Here is an 18,242-nt window from a genome sequence, read left to right as displayed (position 1 = left end):
ACGCCCCTCCGTTCCACCCCACCCCCGCTGCACGCCGGTACGCGTCTCCCCTCCTCTTCACACGCTGTTCACAAACATTAGCATACGTCTGTCAAAGAGTTTCACACGCTTCCACACACGCGGCTGTGATACTACTCACAAATGCTTTCATGCTAGCGCGCCATCACACGTATTTCATGTGTGGTTACAGTTTGTCACCCTTCATGCCCAGATTCTCACAGTCCATATTCAAGAGCCTGTTCGCACGGTGTACGCGTGTGTTGTTACATATACTCAGGTTATTAGTGCTCTTTGACTTATCTAAAATAAGAACGGCCCCCTCTCGAGCCCAGGGTCCCGCGTGTCGCTCCTGCGCGCAGGCACTGATGTGATGGACAGAGGCGCCCTTAGCCCCGGCCGCACACGTTACACACTCGATCACACAAAGCGTTGCACTTTATTCCCGGCATCTAGGCGATGACACAATCTCCAGAACAAAGACAACATTGACAAACCCAACAAAAACAAACAGCCGCGTGTGTGTGGGGAGGGGCAGTCGAGCGCAGAGTCCGGGAAGGGGATGGGGGAGGAGGAGAGTGTGGAAACGCGGGCGCCCGAGCCTGGGCACGCGAGGCTCGGAAAGGTGCGGGGCATGTCAAAAACCTCGCACCCTGCAAGGTCCGCGCGCGGAGCAGCAAAGCCGTGTCCTGCACCCCCGCGTTCGCAGACTCGCACTTGCGAGTTCTTCCCTTCTCCCGCACGCGACTGCGCCCAGGGACGCAAGCCCACCACCCGGACAGGCTCACAAAGCTCCACGCAGACCCACAAGTGAGCGAACACACATCTCTGAGCAGATCTGCGGGGGCAGAGGAGCGCGCTTCGCTCTTTCCTGCACCCCCAGCCTCCTCGCCTCCCCACCCCGCCCCTCCTCCACCTCCCCAGCCCCCAAGCCCCCGGGCAGCCGCGCGCCGGGCGGGGCGAGGGCGGGGCGGGGTGTCGGGCGGCGCCGGCCCAAAAGGCGGAGTCGCTAGGCGAAGGGGCCAGATCTGTGAGCCCAGCGCTGACTGCGCCGCGGAGAAAGCCAGTGGGAACCCAGACCCATAGGACACCCGCGTCCCCGCTCGGCCTGGCCAGGCCCCGCGCTATGGAGTTCCTCTGGGCCCCTCTCTTGGGTCTGTGCTGCAGTCTGGCCGCTGCTGATCGCCACACCGTCTTCTGGAACAGTTCAAATCCCAAGTAAGCCTCGAGACTCCCGCTGGCAGCCTGGGCTCCCGGCTGGCACTACCCCACCGGGATAACTGTCCCGGCCAACCCCTGAGCTGAGCCTAGAGTAGATGACCGAGGTAGGAGGGCGGCTGTAGATTTTCCTCCCCTCACTTCTCCGTCATATCTGGGAGCACCCCACCCCGGGGCATGCTTGTGTCTACTTGCATGGGCTTATATCTGCCCTTCCCTTCCTTCTCTCTGGCACCCCTATTACTCTAAAGTGAGGGATTCATGCTGGGCAGTTCCTGCCTTCAGCATAGACTTCGCCCCTGGCAGCCAGGGCCCTTGTTCCAGGCCCCCCACCCCCCCACTGTGAAAGCCTCCACGCCTCTCCTTGTGTGTCCTTTGGGTATCTGACCACACTGACAGATACCTGGTGTGACATCAAGAGTGCACAGAATGCTCAAGGTAACCCTGGAAGGACCTCTCAGGAGAGAGCTGGGCTGTAGGCATTCATTATGCATTCACCCTGTATTTAAAGCAAACCTGGAAAGTCCCTCACTAGGGGTCTTTTGGGGTGGCATGAGTGAGGCACATGCTGTGCATGGGTAGGCTGAGGGAATCACCTGTTTATGGGGCTCTCAAGTAGTAAAAGCGAAGAGCTGGGAGAGGGAGATCATGGGAAAGCTTCAGAAGGAACAGAAGAGGTTAAAGGGGTTACAGAAGGCTCTGGGCAGGAAGGAGTTAATTTCTCCTGGGCAGGTTTAGGGCTGTGAGGCAAATGGTACTGGGAGGAAGACTCTGTCGGCCCCTTTGTTCTTGCCCTTGAGTTTTCTGAAGTTATGGGAACAATATTTGAGGGAATACAGGAGAGGGTGGTAGGGAGGAGCAGGGAGAGAAGTGGGCAGCTTGGTATCATGAAAGCCATCTCACCGGCTTAGCCACTCTCGGCCCTAGCAAGCTTGCCCCCCACTCCCCTTGAGAAATACGTTGTGCCAGCTTCCTCTGACCCCGTGTCATCGTCTGGTGAGGCAGTCTGTTGTCTGTGGCTTGTTAGGGTGGGGGAGAGAACAGCCAGCTGCCAACCCCAGAGGGCAATGCCCTCCTGCCCATGGACGCTGGGGAGGCTCAGCCAGCCCTCCGCCACCCGCTCCCTGTGCTTTGCCTCCTTGACCTGATGCATCTCGCCCTAGTATGGGAGAGAGCAAAGTCCCTGTTTATGCCCATGCCAGGTGTTGACTGGAGGAGGAGGAGGGGACAGGAAGCCATGAGTAGGGAGGGGGGGACCCTGGCCTTTTCCGTTCCCAAGCTCCCAGGTTTCCTCTCTTTCAGGAAGGAGCCTCTTCCTTACCCACCTCCCCGCCTTCCCTGACGCCGCTGCCCCCCTTTCCCAGATGGGGAGCAAGAGTCAAATGAAGGCTAAGTACAGCAGACTGTACCCCCAGGAGAGGGGGCTGATGGGTGACCCTCTGGCCACACACACACACACACACGCACACCCTATCATACCCAGGACTAAAGAGACGCCAGTCCAGAGTAGAGTCCGTAGGCAGCCAAGCTGGGCCCAGCGTGGGGGCAAATATGAGGCAACAATGAACGGGGTAGGTGAGGCTGGCATGGGTGACTCAGGCCAGTGGGCAGCAGCCCTGGGATCTCCAGGCCTCAGGCGGGGGCAGCATGCTGAGAAGGGCGCCAGCCTCCCTCATGCTGGAGGGCAGGCCCCTCATTCTGACCTGCCAGCTCCCTTTGTTTGGAGGACACTGTTGGGGGTGAGTGGGCGCTGTGCCCTCCTGGGGTCCTGGGGGCTGTGCACATTTGACAAGGTAAGTTTTCACAGGTTCTCATGAGTGCTGGGGCGGGTAGCAGAGGTGGATGAGGAATGAGTCAGTGCCCGTCACGGGAATGAGGGAAAGACGCCAGGCCCAGAGCTGAAATACCTGTTCTGAAATGGCTTCTATGTTTATCTCTCCAGAGAGGAATTTTAAAAGCCTCTCTCTGCTCCTCTCTCTCTTTTCCCCAGGGTGGGGGAGGGGCCTGGTAAGCCCAGTTTGGGCGCTGGCACGCTGCTGCAAAGCCTGGCCTCTCAGGGGTCATGCTGATTGGGCAGTGGGTGCCCACCTCCGAGTCCTCTCTGCCTGAGTCCTTCCTCGCCCTCCCAGCCGTGGCCAGGGCTTTCAGTTCGAAGCAAGTTGGCGCTAATTCTGCTGGGTCTCTAGCTGGCAGTGCCTGGGGGAATTAGAGAAACTGACCAGCTTGCGGGGTGGGGGGAAGCACTTTTCCCCCTACTGGGACCCCACCCAGGCTGGAGCCAGGTGTCTGGAGCTGGTGGGGAGGGGCTGGTGGGCAGTCAGGCTGGAGCCGGTGGGGCCAGGGGGAATGAACTAGGGGAGGGGCGCTGGCTCCACCTTGGGAAGAGGGGAGAGGAGGGGAGAGGAGGAGAGAGGGGAGAGAGGGGAGAGGGGAGAGGCCGTCTCAAGCTCAAGCTCAGAGCTCCAGCATTTCATCTAGCGGGAGGTGGAAGTGTGGCTTTTAGAGATAAAAGGACAGGGTTGTTTTGGGGTGCTCTGAGAAGGGGAAAAGGAGACCAGTGTATAACTTTGAGTAGCTAGAAAGGGAAGATTTGAGGGGGCTGAATGAATTGATGAGAGTGATTTAACTTAAAGGACTGGGGCATTATCTGTGGGCCCGGGTATACCAGCTTCACTTTTGAGGAAAAGTGAAGCTGGGAAATGTGAGATCTACTCAGTGGGTCCGGGGAAATGTGAGAGGAGTAAGGAAAGTGAAGACACAGATGTGTTGGAGGCTCCAGGCTAGCATGGTAAAGAGAAAGGGTTTCCTGGATTCTGATTACAGAATGGACCTGTGGGGGTCTCAGATTGAGGCCTAACAGCATTTAAAAGGAGCAACTGGTAGAACAGATTTGGGGAAATATTTATGGGTAGAAGAGAATGATAAGTGAGCTACAGAAATAGGTAGAAGCCCATCTAAATATCAGGTAAGTATCAGGGGGGTTATGGAAAATGCTTTGGTACCCGAAAGATACTGAGTGAATGCTATTTGAAGGACCAACAGGAGACAGTGATGGTGCGGGGGAATGTTTAGAGATGGCAGAGAGAAATGTAAGACATCAAGATCAGTACATATTGGGAGTTGAAACTTCGGAAAAATCTCTTGGGGTCCAGTGTGAAATGTGAGAGGTCATGTAAACATTCAGAGGCCCAAGGATCTGGCCTGGCTTCTGAATGACCACCTGCTTCTTCCCCCTGTGTGTGTCCCCAGGTTCCGGAATGAGGACTACACCATACATGTGCAGCTGAATGACTACGTGGACATCATCTGTCCGCACTATGAGGATCACTCTGTGGCAGATGCTGCCATGGAGCAGTACATACTGTACCTGGTGGAGCATGAGGAGTACCAGCTGTGCCAGCCCCAGTCCAAGGACCAAGTCCGCTGGCAGTGCAACCGGCCCAGTGCCAAGCATGGCCCGGAGAAGCTGTCTGAGAAGTTCCAGCGCTTCACACCTTTCACCCTGGGCAAGGAGTTCAAAGAAGGACACAGCTACTACTACATCTGTGAGTGCCTGTGAGGGGACAGTGTCTGTGTTTCTTTTTTGCCATCACATACATGCTTGGGTACATGCTTGGTGCAGAGTCCAGCAGCAGAGGGCCCCTTCCGATCTTGAATTCTATTTTCATTCATCTACATCCCAGTGTGAGTGAGCTTCTACTATGTGCTGGGCACTCTGTTTAGCGCTATGAGCACAAAGATAAATAAAACACTACAGAGCCCCTGTCCTCAAGGAAGCTGGGAAGAAACACACATAGGTTAAGAGACCCTTAGAACAGTGTGCTACAGTAGACATGAACACAGGGGCCTTGGGAAAATGACCTGGGCACCTGCCAGGCTATGGGGCTCAGAGAAGGCTCAGTGGGGAAGATGGTCCCAGAGCTCAGGACAAGCAGAGGAGCTGGCCAGGCATGAAGGCACACGTACAAAGGGAGCATGACATCTTCAGGGAACTTCCTGTGGCTCAGCCTGGCTGGAGTTGGAGGGACACAGGAAGTGAGGAGATGTGAGCCTGGAGAGGTGGACAGAACAGACCATGGGGGAACTAAAAGGTGATAAGGAGTTTGGACTTTATCCTGAGGGCTCTCGCCACTGATGGGTTTTATTTTATTTTATTATTATTATTACTCTTGAGATGGAGTTTCACTCTTGTCGCCCAGGCTGGAGTGCAGTGGTGTGATCTCTGCTCACTGCAACCTCTACCTCTCAGATTCAAGCAATTCTCCTGCCTCAACCTCCCAAATAGCTGGGATTACAGGCACCTGCCACCACGCCCAGCTAATTTTGTATTTTTAGTAGAGATGGGGTTTCACCATGTTGGTCAGACTGGTCTCGAACTCCTGACCTCAAGTGATCTGCCCGCCTCAGCCTCCCAAAGTGCTGGGATTATAGGCATGAACCACCGCGCATGGCCTGATGGATTTTAAAAGTTATGAGATCATCCAGCACTTTGGGAGGCCGAGGTGGGTGGATCACCTAGGGTCAGGAGTTCAAGACCAGCCTGGCCAACATGGTGAAACCCCAACTCTACTAAAAAAATACAAAAATTAGCCGAGTGTGGTGGCGCACCTCTGTAGTCCCAGCTACTCAATAGGCTGAGGCAGGAGGATCGCTTGAACCCAGGAGATGTGAGGTTACAGTGAGCCGAGATCACACCATTGTACTCCAGCCTGGGTGACAGAGTGAGACTCCGTTTCAAAAAGAAAGTTATGAGATCAGCTTTGTATAAGATGAATCTAGGACTCTGTCAGTGGGGGCTAGGCAGGAGTAGTTTTTGTTTTTGTTTTTGTTTTTTTTCTGAGACAGAGTCTCGCTCTGTCGCCCAGACTGGAGTGCAGTGGCACGATCTCGACTTGCTGCAACCTCCACCTCCCGGGTTCAATTGATTCTTCTGCCTCAGCCTCCCGAGTAGCTGGGACTACAGGCATGTGCCACCATGCCCGGCTAATTTTTGTATTTTAGAGACAGGGTTTCACCATATTGGCCAGGCTGGTCTCGAACTCCTGACCTCGTGATCCGCCCACCTCGGCCTCTCAAAGTGCTGGGATTACATGTGTGAGCCACCGCGCCTGGCCTAAGAGTAGTATTAAGTGGCCCAGGCAAGAGGAACATATTCGGACTCGGAGGAATGAAGGATGAAATGTGGGGAGGGGCAGTGTCTATGTTCTTTTTGTCACCACTGCCAAAGCTGAGGGTTATTTCCAAAGAATGAGAGGCTGGGCTGAACATTGGGCAGGAAGTTAGCAAAAACTAAGGAGGATAGGAATCAAGGTTAGAGGGAAGAGAAGAATGAAATTGAGTAGGGAGCTGAGAAAGCAGGGCGAGGGGCATTTGGACTTACATTTTCTTCCAGCAAAGGTTTCTTATTTAACCCCTGTGGGCTTATCTTGCAGCCAAACCCATCCACCAGCATGAAGACCGCTGCTTGAGGTTGAAGGTGACTGTCAGTGGCAAAATCAGTGAGTGTCAGAGCCCTGTGGGCCTCCTTCCTCCATCTCTATGCTGGGTGCGGTCTAGTGATCTAGGATGGTATAGAAGTCTTGCAGCCCAGCCCACTCATACTTACAGCCCTCTGCCTCTTTGATACAGTACCTGATCTACTACCACTCTTGTCTTTCAGCTCACAGTCCTCAGGCCCATGACAATCCACAGGAGAAGAGACTTGCAGCAGGTGGGTAGCTGGAGCAAACTGGGCCTGGGGCACAGGAAGGGGTCTGCTTGAAGAGGTTGGGTACAGGAGGTGGCTCCTTTACCAGGCTGAGGCTGAGGGAATCCTGTTGGGCTGAGAGCCAGTGCAAATAGTGGAGCCACTCACATTGGTGGCCTTTGCCCTCTCACCTTGCAGATGACCCAGAGGTGCGGGTTCTACATAGCATCGGTCACAGTGCTGCCCCACGCCTCTTCCCACTTGCCTGGACTGTGCTGCTCCTTCCACTTCTGCTGCTGCAAACCCCGTGAAGGTGTATGCCACACCTGGCCTTAAAGAGGGACAGGCACTCCAAACCTGTCTTGGGGCCACTTTCAGAGCCCCCAGCCCTGGGAACCACTCCCACCACAGGCATAAGCTATCACCTAGCAGCCTCAAAACGGGTCAGTATTAAGGGTTTCAACCGGAAGGAGGCCAACCAGCCCGGCAGTGCCATCCCCACCTTCACCTCGGAGGGATGGAGAAAGAAGTGGAGACAGTCCTTTCCCACCATTCCTGCCTTTAAGCCAAAGAAACAAGCTATGCAGACATGGTCCCTTAAGGCACAGTGGGAGCTGAGCTGGAAGGGGCCACGTGGATGGGCAAAGCTTGTCAAAGATGCCCCCTCCAGGAGAGAGCCAGGATGCCCAGATGAACTGACTGAAGGAAAAGCAAGAAACAGTTTCTTGCTTGGGAGCCAGGTACAGGAGAGGCAGCATGCTTGGGCTGACCCAGCATCTCCCAGCAAGACCTCATCTGTGGAGCTGCCACAGAGAAGTTTGTAGCCAGGTACTGCATTCTCTCCCATCCTGGGGCAGCACTCCCCAGAGCTGTGCCAGCAGGGGGGCTGTGCCAACCTGTTCTTAGAGTGTAGCTGTTAAGGGCAGTGCCCATGTGTACATTCTGCCTAGAGTGTAGCCTAAAGGGCAGGGCCCACGTGTACAGTATCTGTATATAAGTTGCTGTGTGTCTGTCCTGATTTCTACAACTGGAGTTTTTTTATACAATGTTCTTTGTCTCAAAATAAAGCAATGTGTTTTTTCGGACATGCTTTTCTGCAACTCCATATTAAAACATATGACCATTGAGTCCCTGCAAAGTGCGAGGCTCTCTGTGCTACAACAGTAGCAAGTGGGTTTGAATTTCTTTCTCTCCAAAGAATGTGTGCCCCTCACGAGGCCAAAAGGGTGGGGTGTTTCCTCCTCTTGAGGGTTGTCCAGGACCGGAGTGCTCCTGACAGCTGTCTCTCGGGTTCTGAGCTGCACTCCACTCTGGAAGTTCTTCCTATCCAACCTCTACCCCACTCCCATCCCCTCACCGCAGGGCTTTGGCATACTACCATTCAGGTACTCATGCTGTTTCGGTGAGTCAGGGAAGCTGGGAACGCCAGCTGAGGCATGCGGCCCCGCCCCACAGCCACACTAGCAGAGACGTGTGGGAGGCTGGGAGGGAAAGTTCCCAGTAACAAGTGGGTTGGACCGGGGGGTCAGTGATAGAGGCGTCAGTGGATTGGCCACGTCATGTAAAGTTGACCCGAGAGGGAGGGCAAAAGAGGAAGGCTTGGTGATTCCTGGCAATGTGTTATTTTGAGAAAAGGCTTCGGCAGCAAACTCCAGAAAAAAACTTCCCAAACCCTGGGCAACTGAGGTTCTGATGTGGAGCTCTGGATGGAAAGCGTGCTGAAGTCTTGTTAAACTAGCAAGCTTTTGTTTGGAGGTCCACCGCCGAAGGCGCACAGGCCTGTGCGAACACGAGCGTTGAGACTAGGGGGGTCTAGATGATCCAAGGGGTAGGCAGAGTGTGAGCAACGGCAGGTATCGGGGACACACCCGCGGAGCCCTAGGAAGGGGACTGACCGGGACATGGAGGAGGTCTGGACCAGGGCACTGGGAAGGCGCTCGGAGGAGAGGGGAGCGAGTTCCGGTTCGGCGTCGGAGGGAGGGTGGGGCTTCGGCGCAGTTTCCGGAGGGACGGCCCGAGCGTGCGGGGGCGGAGCCGAGTGCGCGGGGCGGGGCTCCAGAGCCGCAGGTCGGGGCTGCAGTAGATCCCGGCAACCGCAGGCTCGCGGCGGGCGCTGGGCGCGGGATCCGACTCTAGTCGTAATGGAGGCGGGCGGCTTTCTGGACTCGCTCATTTACGGAGCATGCGTGGTCTTCACCCTTGGCATGTTCTCCGCCGGCCTGTGAGAGTGCGGCCGGGCTGGGTTGGGGAGGACTAGGCAGTCAGGAAAGGAGAGAGAGGGGACAGAGACGTGGCCACAGCACCTGGCTCGTCCGGAACCGGGATCAAAGTGGGATCGGGTCGAGGGGACCGGGGTACAAGGGCGAGGCTGGTCACTAGGCCTGAAGGAGAAGGCAGGATAGCTGGCGGGGGGGGGAGAGGGGGGCGGGGTCTGCGGTGGTCCGGAAAGGATGACAGGCATTGGGCATCCCCCTCTAGCACTCTGCTTCTCCCTTCCCACCCCTCACCCCTCCCTTCGGGGCCCCATTACAGCTCGGACCTCAGGCACATGCGAATGACCCGGAGTGTGGACAACGTCCAGTTCCTGCCCTTTCTCACCACGGAAGTCAAGTGAGGGGCCGACGGCTGCGGTAGTGGGAAAGGCTACCAGAGGGAGGTGGGGGCGGGGCAGGAGGAGCAAGAGTGAAAGAGGCTTGGCCGGGCGTGGTGGCTCACGCCTGTAATCCCTGCACTTTGGGAGGCCGAGACGGGCGGATCACGAGGTCAGGAGATCCAGACCATCCTGGCTAACACGGTGAAACCCCGTCTCTACTAAAAATACAAAAAATTAGCCGGGCGTGGTGCCGGGCGCCTGTAGTCCCAGCTACTCGGGAGGCTGAGGCAGGAGAATGGCGTGAACCCAGGAGGCGGAGCTTGCAGTGAGCCGAGATCGTGCCACCGCACTCCAGCCTGGGCGACAGAGCGAGACTACGTCTCAAAAAAAAAAAAAGAGTGAAAGACCCTTTGGGTCCTCCTCTCACACTGAACCCTTTGAGCCATGTCCATCCCCTCCACCCTGCAGCAACCTGGGCTGGCTGAGTTATGGGGCTTTGAAGGGAGACGGGATCCTCATCGTCGTCAACACAGTGGGTGCTGCGCTTCAGACCCTGTATATCTTGGCATATCTGCATTACTGCCCTCGGAAGGTAGAGGCCCTCCCTTGGACCCACCTATCTGCTGCACGCCCTGCCTTGCTGGCAGGGCAAACACTATTTCCTAGAAGACTGTAACAGCTGGCACTGCCACCCTTTCCAGGAAGGCCTCTCCAGCCTTGCAGGTCCCCTTCCTCTATGAAGCCAGCCTTCTGAGATGAACACATTGCCCCCATTTAGGCAAGGCTGGTAGCTCTGCCTAGCCTGAGATGCCTATGCTGCCTGCCCTGGGCTTCAGCCAACAAGCTAAGGGGAAAGGGCTTTTGTCTCTGATATTTCTTTCAGAGCCAGGGCCTGTGGGTGAGAATGAGATGATTAGCTCTGCGTCCCTGCTAAATCACACAAGCATTTATGAAGCTCCTACTGTGTGTGCCAAGCACACAGAAAAAAACACATCTTTATCTCCCCCAGAAGTCTCCAGTGTTGTGGGTGGATAAGACTTTCCTATCAAGTTGGTGGTGGGAAAGAGCTGTGACAGTGCAGTGCTGGAGGCCTAGACAGTTTGGCTTCCCCATTGGAGCACTAGAGAAGGCAGGATGAATTAACTCTAGCAGGGAAGTCAGAGTGCACATCTGGAAGTAAGGGTACTCTCTCCCCTGCAGCGTGTTGTGCTCCTACAGACTGCAACCCTGCTAGGGGTCCTTCTCCTGGGTTATGGCTACTTTTGGCTCCTGGTACCCAACCCTGAGGCCCGGCTTCAGCAGTTGGGCCTCTTCTGCAGTGTCTTCACCATCAGCATGTACCTCTCACCACTGGCTGACTTGGTGAGTGGGGGTGTCCAAGGAGGTAGGAGAGATAAGAGTCAGGCTCTCATAGCCAAATACTATGGCTTACAGTCCCGAGGAAGGGGAGATCCAAACCCTGGAAGAAGACAAGGCAGTAGAAGTGGGCGAGTGGGAGGCAGGAAAGGTTGGGTGACAGATCAGGGAGGGTGTCTGACCTTTTTCTTGAGGAAATTCTTAGGCAAGTGAAGCTTTACGATGTGCTTGGGCCAAGAGAGTCTTCCATTCTTTCCCACAGGCTAAGGTGATTCAAACTAAATCAACCCAATGTCTCTCCTACCCACTCACCATTGCTACCCTTCTCACCTCTGCCTCCTGGTGCCTCTATGGGTTTCGACTCAGAGATCCCTATATCATGGTAAGCACAACCAGGATGGGGTGACAGGGGTGCAAGATGGAAAACTGGCTCCTCTCCTCATAGCAGTTCTTGTGATTTCAGGTGTCCAACTTTCCAGGAATCGTCACCAGCTTTATCCGCTTCTGGCTTTTCTGGAAGTACCCCCAGGAGCAAGACAGGAACTATTGGCTCCTGCAAACCTGAGGCTGCTCATCTGACCACTGGGCACCTTAGTGCCAACCTGAACCAAAGAGACCTCCTTGTTTCAGCTGGGCCTGCTGTCCAGCTTCCCAGGTGCAGTGGGTTGTGGGAACAAGAGATGACTTTGAGGATAAAGGGACCAAAGAAAAAGCTTTACTTAGATGATTGATTGGGGCCTAGGAGATGAAATCACTTTTTATTTTTTAGAGATTTTTTTTTTTAATTTTGGAGGTTGGGGTGCTATCTTTAGAATATGCCTTAAAAGGCCGGGCGCGGTGGCTCACGCCTGTAATCTCAGCACTTTGGGAGGCCAAGGTGGGCGGATCGCCTGAGGTCAGGAGTTCAAGACCAACCTGACTAACATGGTGAAACCCCATCTCTACTAAAAATACAAAATTAGCCAGGCATGGTGGCACATGCCTGTAATCCCAGCTACTTGGGAGGCTGAGGCAGGAGAATTGCTTGAACCCAGGAGGTGGAGGTTGCAGTGAGCTGAGATCGTGCCATTGTGATATGAATATGCCTTATATGCTGATATGAACATGCCTTAAAATAAAGTGTTCCCCACCCCTGCCCACGATGGTTCATTCTCTACTCATAATTCTAAACCTGCCTGGTTTGGTGAAGGATAGATCCACAGTTATTCTCAGGTTGGTAGGGTAGGCTCAGAAAAGGTATCTCAAAGAACCAAAAGGTTGGAAAGACCCAGGAAGGCCTTAAAAATAACAAAACTTGGATGTTATGAAGAATGGAAGTTAGGCTTCAAGAAAGTACTTCTGGCCAGGTAAGGTGGCTTATGTCTGTAATCACAGCACTTTGGGAGGCCCAGGCAGGAGGATCACTTGAGCCCAGGAGTTTGAGAACAGCCTGAGCAACACAGCGAGACCCTGTCACTACAAAAAATTAAACATTAGCCTGGTGGTGTGGTGGCATATGCCTGTAGTCCCAGCTACTCTGGAGGCTGAGGTGGGAGAACTGTTTGAGCCTGGGAGGGTGAGGCTGCAGTGAGCCATGATTGCACCACTGCACTCCAGCCTGGGCAACAGAGTGAGACCCTGTCTCAAAAAAAAAAAAAAAAAAAAAAAAAGAAGTAGTACGCCGGGCGCGGTGACTCACACCTGTAATCCCAGCACTTTGGGAGGCCGAGGCGGGCAGATTACGAGGTCAGGAGATCAGACCATCCTGGCCAACACGGTGAAACCCCGACTCTACTAAAAATACAAAAAATTAGCCAGGCGTGGTGGCAGGCGCCTGTAGTCCCAGCTACTCAGGAGGCTGAGGCAGGAGAATAGCATGAACCCGGGAGGCGGAGCTTACAGTGAGCCGAGATCACGCCACTGCACTCCAGCCTGGACGACAGAGCAAGGCTCCGTCTCAAAAAAAAAAAAAAGAAGAAGAAGTACTTCCTACAGGGTTGAAAGGACCAGGAAAGTGAAATGTCATTTCCATCCTGAGAAATATTGAGAAGGGGTCTTTGCCTCCTTGGGAGCAAAAATGGGAACACCAGCAAGATGCAAAGATAAAGGCTGAGATGGCCTCAAGAAGGTGGTTCTTTCACATTCACTTCTCGACCGTTAGTACATAGAATCCCCAATACCCATTTTCCATACTCAAACTAAACGAAGTTAGAAAATAAACTGGCTCTTTAATGGGAAATGGGAGGAAGGGCTGTCCGGACAGGAATGGGGTTAGGCTGTCAGAAGCGCAGCCCCCTGCGGGCTAAGTCGGCTCGGGCCTCCTGTATCTGGCTCTGCAGCTCGCGCGCGGCGTCCTCGCAGTCATGAAAAGTGGCCACACGATAGCCCACAGTGCCCAGGGCATAGCAGCCGGCGGACACCAGCAAGTAGGCGGGCAGTGGCCACAGGACTTCCTGGCAGGACAAGGGCAGCTCCAGGCCCAAGGCTCCCGTGGTCAGGGCCACCCAGGTGGAGCCCAGGATCGCTAGTCCCCAAAGCCACTGCGCTAATTTCGTCATGGTCACTGCGAGAGAAGGAAGCAATGCTCCCCTGAGGAGCAGAAAGGAAAAGCGGACCAAACTCAACCGAAGCCCGCCCACTGAGAGCATTTAAACCAGCCCTGGCCAGAGGGGAATCGCCGATCCCAGAGGTCCGAACTTGAGTGCCCACAAAAGGTGGAAGGGCCCCTTCCACCTTGCTACCCCCTCTATATTTGAGACCCACTCCCCATCTCTCGCCCTCTCCATTCGGCCTTCAACCTACACTTACCTCTACCCCACGTCTCCCCTTCCCCGCGCGGCCCGGATGTTGGCGTTCGGAAGTCCTCCCTGGTTCACGTTCCGCTTCCGCGCGGCCTTCTGGGAGTTGTAGTTCACGTGGCGGCGCCTGGTGTACTCCTGGCCAGCGCCTCAATCTAGGCGGGGTCCAGTGGGCTGTGCTCCGCAAACGGGGAGCAGGCCGGGTCTGGAGAGGCCTCGGCGCTGCTTTCCCACCTTGGGCTACGCTCCAGGCTGGCGTGGGGCTTGAGGACATCCTTAAATGTTGCAACAAGATGGGAATATAATACCATTCCCCCTTAAACTCAATTCTCCAGCGCTGAAATCCATTCCTTCATTCACTAGTTCATTCATTCGAACATTTCTTTCTTTCCGTTCTTGACAGGGTCTCTCTAGAGTGCCTAGGCGAGACAGAACTGCTTTTTTTTTTTTTTTTTTTTTTTTTTTTTTTGGAGACAAAGTCTCGCTCTGTCGCCCATGCTGGAGTACAGTGGCTCGATCTCAGCTCACTGCAACCTCTGTCTCCCGAGCAGCTGGGATTACAGGCGCGCGCCACCACGCCGGGCTAATTTTTTTATTTTTAGCAGAGAACGGGGATTTCACTATGTTGGCCAGGCTGGTCTCAAACTCCTGACCTCAAGTGACTGGCCCACCTCAGCCTTCCAAAGTGCTAGGATTACAGGCATGAGCCACAGCGCCCGGCCAGAACATTTCTTGATTACCATGATAGACTTTGGAGATACAGAGATGTCAAGAGACTCGACCCCTTTCAGGTGGAGGGGGAAAGCAGGAGTCAGTGAAGCGGTTGCATTGACAACTAACCATGAAGGCTTGAGATTATAGTTAGAACAGAGGTAGTCATATTTTTACAAGGACAACAACCAATATAACTTGGAGCCAGAGGAAGAAGGGCTCCAGGAGGCTGGGTTTCAAAAAAAAAGAAAAGAAAAGAAAGACCAGAAGAATTACCTGAAGTGGTGAAGGCATTGAAAGAAAGAGTATAATTCTTTAGAACAGTTTTGGGGATGAATTTATTATATAAAGAGAGAAAGAGAGAGAGAACAAAGTAAGAGAAAAGGTTAGGCAATTATCAACTTCAGAGGAAAGAAAGAGTTATATAAGAAAGGAAAGACAATTGATAAGCCTGTCTTATAAAGACCACATCTGTAGTTTGACAGTTAGGTTTATTAACTTGCCGCAACAGAGAGATCACACACTAGAAGAACTGTGGGGCAACTCATTAAAAAGGAAGAAATATGGTCATTCAGATGATATGGTTTGGCTGTGTCCCCACCCAAATTTCAAGTTGATATGTATCTCCCAGAATTCCCACGTGGGCGGGACCTAAGGGGAGGTAATTGAATCACGGGGGCCAGACTTTCCTGTGCTATTTTCATGATAGTGAATAAGTCTCACAAGATCTGATGAGTTCATCAGGGGTCTCTGCTTTTGCTTCTTCCTCATTTTTCTCTTGCCACCACCATGTAAGAAGTGCCTTTGTCTCCCACCATGATTCTGAGGCCTCCCCAGCAATGTGGAACTGTAAGTCCAATTAAACCTCTTTTTGTTTGCAGTTTCGGGTATGTCTTTATCAGTAATGTGAAAATGAACTAATACAACAGGATATGGGAAAGGCTTGACTTTAAAATTTATATTTTAAATTTTATTTACTTATTTATTTAGAGTTGAAGTCTCAGTATGTTGCCCAGGCGAAGCTCAAACTTCTGGGCTCAAGTGATCCTCCTGCCTCAGCCTCCCAAGTAGCTGATACTATAGGCTAGCTAAAATTTAAATGAAGCAGTGTTTTGATAGGTTCGAGGTAAGCATAACTTTAAGTGAAGGGATCAAGAAGTCCAAGCTGAGGGATCACTTGGAAATTACAAAGTCAAGATAAATATAGAATATAGTGTCCAAAAACCCACTATCTGGGCTGGGCACAGTGGCTCATGCCTGTAATCCCAACACTTTGGGAGGCCAAAGTAATCCACGTGGCTCAGAACTTCTGGCAAGAGTAAGATGTTCCATTCGCACTGACTGATTTCAAATAGCAAAGTTTGTGACTATGATTTTAGAAAATGAAGTTTCTCAGCCGTATGTCCTTGATGTTAATTAACAAAAGCAGTTTTTACAGATTCACAGTCTTAGCACAAACACAAATGGCTCAGCTGTGAAGAAAATTTTCACAGCCATAACGATGTAAACACTAAGTATTGATTTAACTAAAAATTGGAGCTGGGGACAGTGGAGCTGTGATCCCAGAACTTTGGGAGGCCTAGGTGGGAGCGTTGCTTGAAGAAATGTACAGGTAAGTACCAGAAGAAGCAGCCTAGAAACTGGAGCGTAGTTGTATATGTAGGTTGTATATGTAAGGGTTAAAGAAGAGGAGCAGGGGATGGTTATTTTTCATTAAAAGCCTTGTAGAGTTACAGCTCTTTTTTTTCTATTCTTTTTCTTTTTTTGAGACAAGGTCTTGCTCTGTTGCCCAGGGTGGAGAGCAGCAGTGCAAACATGGCTTACTGCAGCCTCGACCTCCTGGACTCAAGCTATCCTCCCACCTCAGACTCCGGAGTAGCAGGGACTACAGAAGTGGGCCACCACCACCACGCCCATCTAGTGTGTGTGTGTGTGTGTGTGTGTGTGTGTGTGTGTATGTATGTATGTAGACGGGGTCTCCCTATGTTGCCCAGGCTGGTCTCAAAATCCTGGGCTCAAGCAATTCATCTCAGCCCCCACAAAGTGCTGCTATTGCAGTCGTAAGCCACGGCGCCCACCGAAGTTACAGCTTTCAGAATTTGTTTAGCAGGTTTCCCGGTTTTCACTTGAAAATGCCCCGCCACCCCGAAAAATATTTGTTGAACTAGTTGGCTTTTAAAACTATACAAATTCCTTTGTTAAAGTAAAAATTAAAACAAATAAAAACTTTTCTTTTTTTTTTTGAGACAGAGTCTCATTCTGTGGCCCAGGCTAGAGTACAGTGGCATGATCTCAGCTCACTGCAACCTCTGCCTCCCATGTTCAAGCGATTAGCCTGCCTCAACATCCCAAGTAGCTGGGACTACAGGCACGCACCACCACACCCAGCAAATCTTTGTATTTTTATTAAAGACAGGGTTTCACCATGTTGGTCAGGCTGGTCTCGAACTCCTGAGCTTGTGATCCTCCCACCTCGGACTCCCAAAGTGCTGGGATTACAGGCGTGAGCCACCGCGCTCAGCCCAAACTTTTTTTTTTTTTTTTTTGAGCCGGAGTTTTGCTCTTGTCGCCGAGGTTGGAGTGAAATGACATGGTCTTGGCTCACTGCAACCTCCACCTCCCGGGTTCAAGCAATTCTCCTGCCTCAGCCTCCCGAGTAGCTGGGATTACAGGCACCTGCCACCATGCCTGGCTAATTTTTGTATTTTTAGTAGAGTTGGGGTTTCACCATGTTGGCCAGGCTGGTCTCAAAGTCCAGACCTCAGGTGATTCGCCCCCTCGGCCTCCCAAAGTGCTGGGATTACAGGCGTGAGCCACCGCTCCTAGCCAAAAACATTTTTTAGGCTGGGTGCGGTGGCTCACGCCTGTAATCCCAGCACTTTGGGAGGTGGAGACGGGTGGATCACGAGGTCAGGAGATCGAGATCATCCTGGCTAACACGGTGAAACCCCGTCTCCACTAAAAATACAAAAAAAACAAAAAATTAGCCGGGCGTGGTGGCGGGTGCCTGTAGTCCCAGCTACTTGGGAGGCTGAGGCAGGAGAATGGCGTGAACCCGGGAGGCGGAGGTTGCAGTGAGCCGAGACTGTGCCACTGCACTCCAGCCTGGGTGACAGAGCGAGACTCTGTCTCAAAAAAAAAAAAAAAATTTTTTTTAAACCTGCTATACGACCTTCAAAGCCCTAGCCACATTTCCATTTCCACACCAAATCTTTCTGGTTTCTCAATCAAGGACTCACTGGTCACAATGACTTTCAAATATTGGTATACTTACAGGGGCTGGACACGGGCATTGCAGATGCAGATCCAGAAAGTCCATTTTATTCATACACAGTAGACTTGGCCCTGAAACTCCCCAGAACATTTTAGGGGCTTACACCACCACATATAAGGATAGATAATAAATTATAAAGTATTTTTGTTTTTTGGGTTTTTTTTTTTTTTTTTGAGACAGAGCCTTGCTCTGTCGCCCAGGCTGGAGTGCAGTGGTACAATCTCAGCTCGCTGCAACCTCTGCCTCCCGGGTTCAAGCGAGTCTCCTGCCTCAGTTTCCCGAGTAGCTGGGATTATAGGCACCTGCCACCATGCTCACCTAATTTTTGTATTTTTAATAGAGATGGGGTTTCACCACTCTGGCCAGGCTGGTCTCAAACTCCTGACCTCAGGCAATTCGCCCGCCTCGGCCTCCCAAAGTGCTGGGATTACAGGCGTGAGCCACCGCACCCAGCCGAATGAAGTAGGTACTTTTCTATTCCCATGTATGAATGAGGAAACCATGACACAGAGAGGGCAAAAGGTAAGTAACTAGCTCAAGGTTGTGCAGATAGTAAACAGCAAAGCTGTTCCATTGGACCCAAAACTATATTCTTAGCACTTTCATTCTACTGTGTTGCTGCTACAGGAA

General features: G+C 52.7%; 3 protein-coding genes and 1 non-coding gene across 15 annotated transcripts; 3 read left to right on the top strand and 1 right to left on the bottom strand.

Moving 5' to 3' along the window:
* Window positions 1-971: 971 nt before the first annotated feature.
* On the top strand, window positions 972-7,986 carry EFNA1 (ephrin A1). Of its 2 annotated transcripts, XM_003817072.5 has the most exons (5): window positions 982-1,215; window positions 4,465-4,760; window positions 6,648-6,713; window positions 6,875-6,925; window positions 7,100-7,986. In XM_003817072.5, exons 1-5 carry the CDS (start codon window positions 1,124-1,126, stop codon window positions 7,210-7,212), a joined length of 618 nt encoding a protein of 205 aa, XP_003817120.1. In that variant the 5' UTR covers window positions 982-1,123; the 3' UTR covers window positions 7,213-7,986. The 2 variants fall into 2 exon arrangements, with proteins under 2 accessions (XP_024785066.1, XP_003817120.1); XM_024929298.4 differs by lacking the exon at window positions 6,648-6,713 and having other exon boundaries at window positions 972-1,215.
* A 518-nt stretch (window positions 7,987-8,504) lies between these two features.
* On the top strand, window positions 8,505-11,987 carry SLC50A1 (solute carrier family 50 member 1). 10 transcript variants are annotated; one of them, XM_034936775.3, is made up of 6 exons: window positions 8,788-8,811; window positions 9,434-9,531; window positions 9,963-10,086; window positions 10,695-10,856; window positions 11,113-11,232; window positions 11,314-11,987. In XM_034936775.3, exons 1-6 carry the CDS (start codon window positions 8,803-8,805, stop codon window positions 11,413-11,415), a joined length of 615 nt encoding a protein of 204 aa, XP_034792666.1. In that variant the 5' UTR covers window positions 8,788-8,802; the 3' UTR covers window positions 11,416-11,987. The 10 variants fall into 10 exon arrangements, with proteins under 10 accessions (XP_034792679.1, XP_034792666.1, XP_034792687.1 ...); XM_034936779.3 differs by having other exon boundaries at window positions 8,793-8,811; window positions 9,434-9,511; XM_003817069.5 differs by lacking the exon at window positions 8,788-8,811 and adding an exon at window positions 8,923-9,122 and having other exon boundaries at window positions 9,434-9,511.
* A 1,050-nt stretch (window positions 11,988-13,037) lies between these two features.
* DPM3 (dolichyl-phosphate mannosyltransferase subunit 3, regulatory) lies at window positions 13,038-13,784 on the bottom strand. Of its 2 annotated transcripts, none has more exons than XM_003817071.3 (2): window positions 13,638-13,784; window positions 13,038-13,392 (listed from the first exon to the last, which is right to left on the bottom strand). In XM_003817071.3, exon 2 carries the CDS (start codon window positions 13,385-13,387, stop codon window positions 13,109-13,111), a length of 279 nt encoding a protein of 92 aa, XP_003817119.1. In that variant the 5' UTR covers window positions 13,388-13,392; window positions 13,638-13,784; the 3' UTR covers window positions 13,038-13,108. The 2 variants fall into 2 exon arrangements, with proteins under 2 accessions (XP_003817119.1, XP_008968490.1); XM_008970242.4 differs by having other exon boundaries at window positions 13,038-13,418; window positions 13,638-13,725.
* A 2,632-nt stretch (window positions 13,785-16,416) lies between these two features.
* Window positions 16,417-16,478, top strand: LOC112438413 (U7 small nuclear RNA). The gene has a single exon (XR_003026836.1). It is a non-coding gene; the product is annotated as a U7 small nuclear RNA (small nuclear RNA).
* The last annotated feature ends 1,764 nt before the right edge of the window (window positions 16,479-18,242 follow it).

This window comes from Pan paniscus, chromosome 1 (assembly GCF_029289425.2).
Source record: "Pan paniscus chromosome 1, NHGRI_mPanPan1-v2.0_pri, whole genome shotgun sequence".
Classification (NCBI taxonomy): Eukaryota; Metazoa; Chordata; class Mammalia; order Primates; family Hominidae; genus Pan; species Pan paniscus.
The sequence above is the reverse complement of the archived record's forward strand: the minus strand, read 5'-3'. Positions and strand labels throughout refer to the sequence as shown.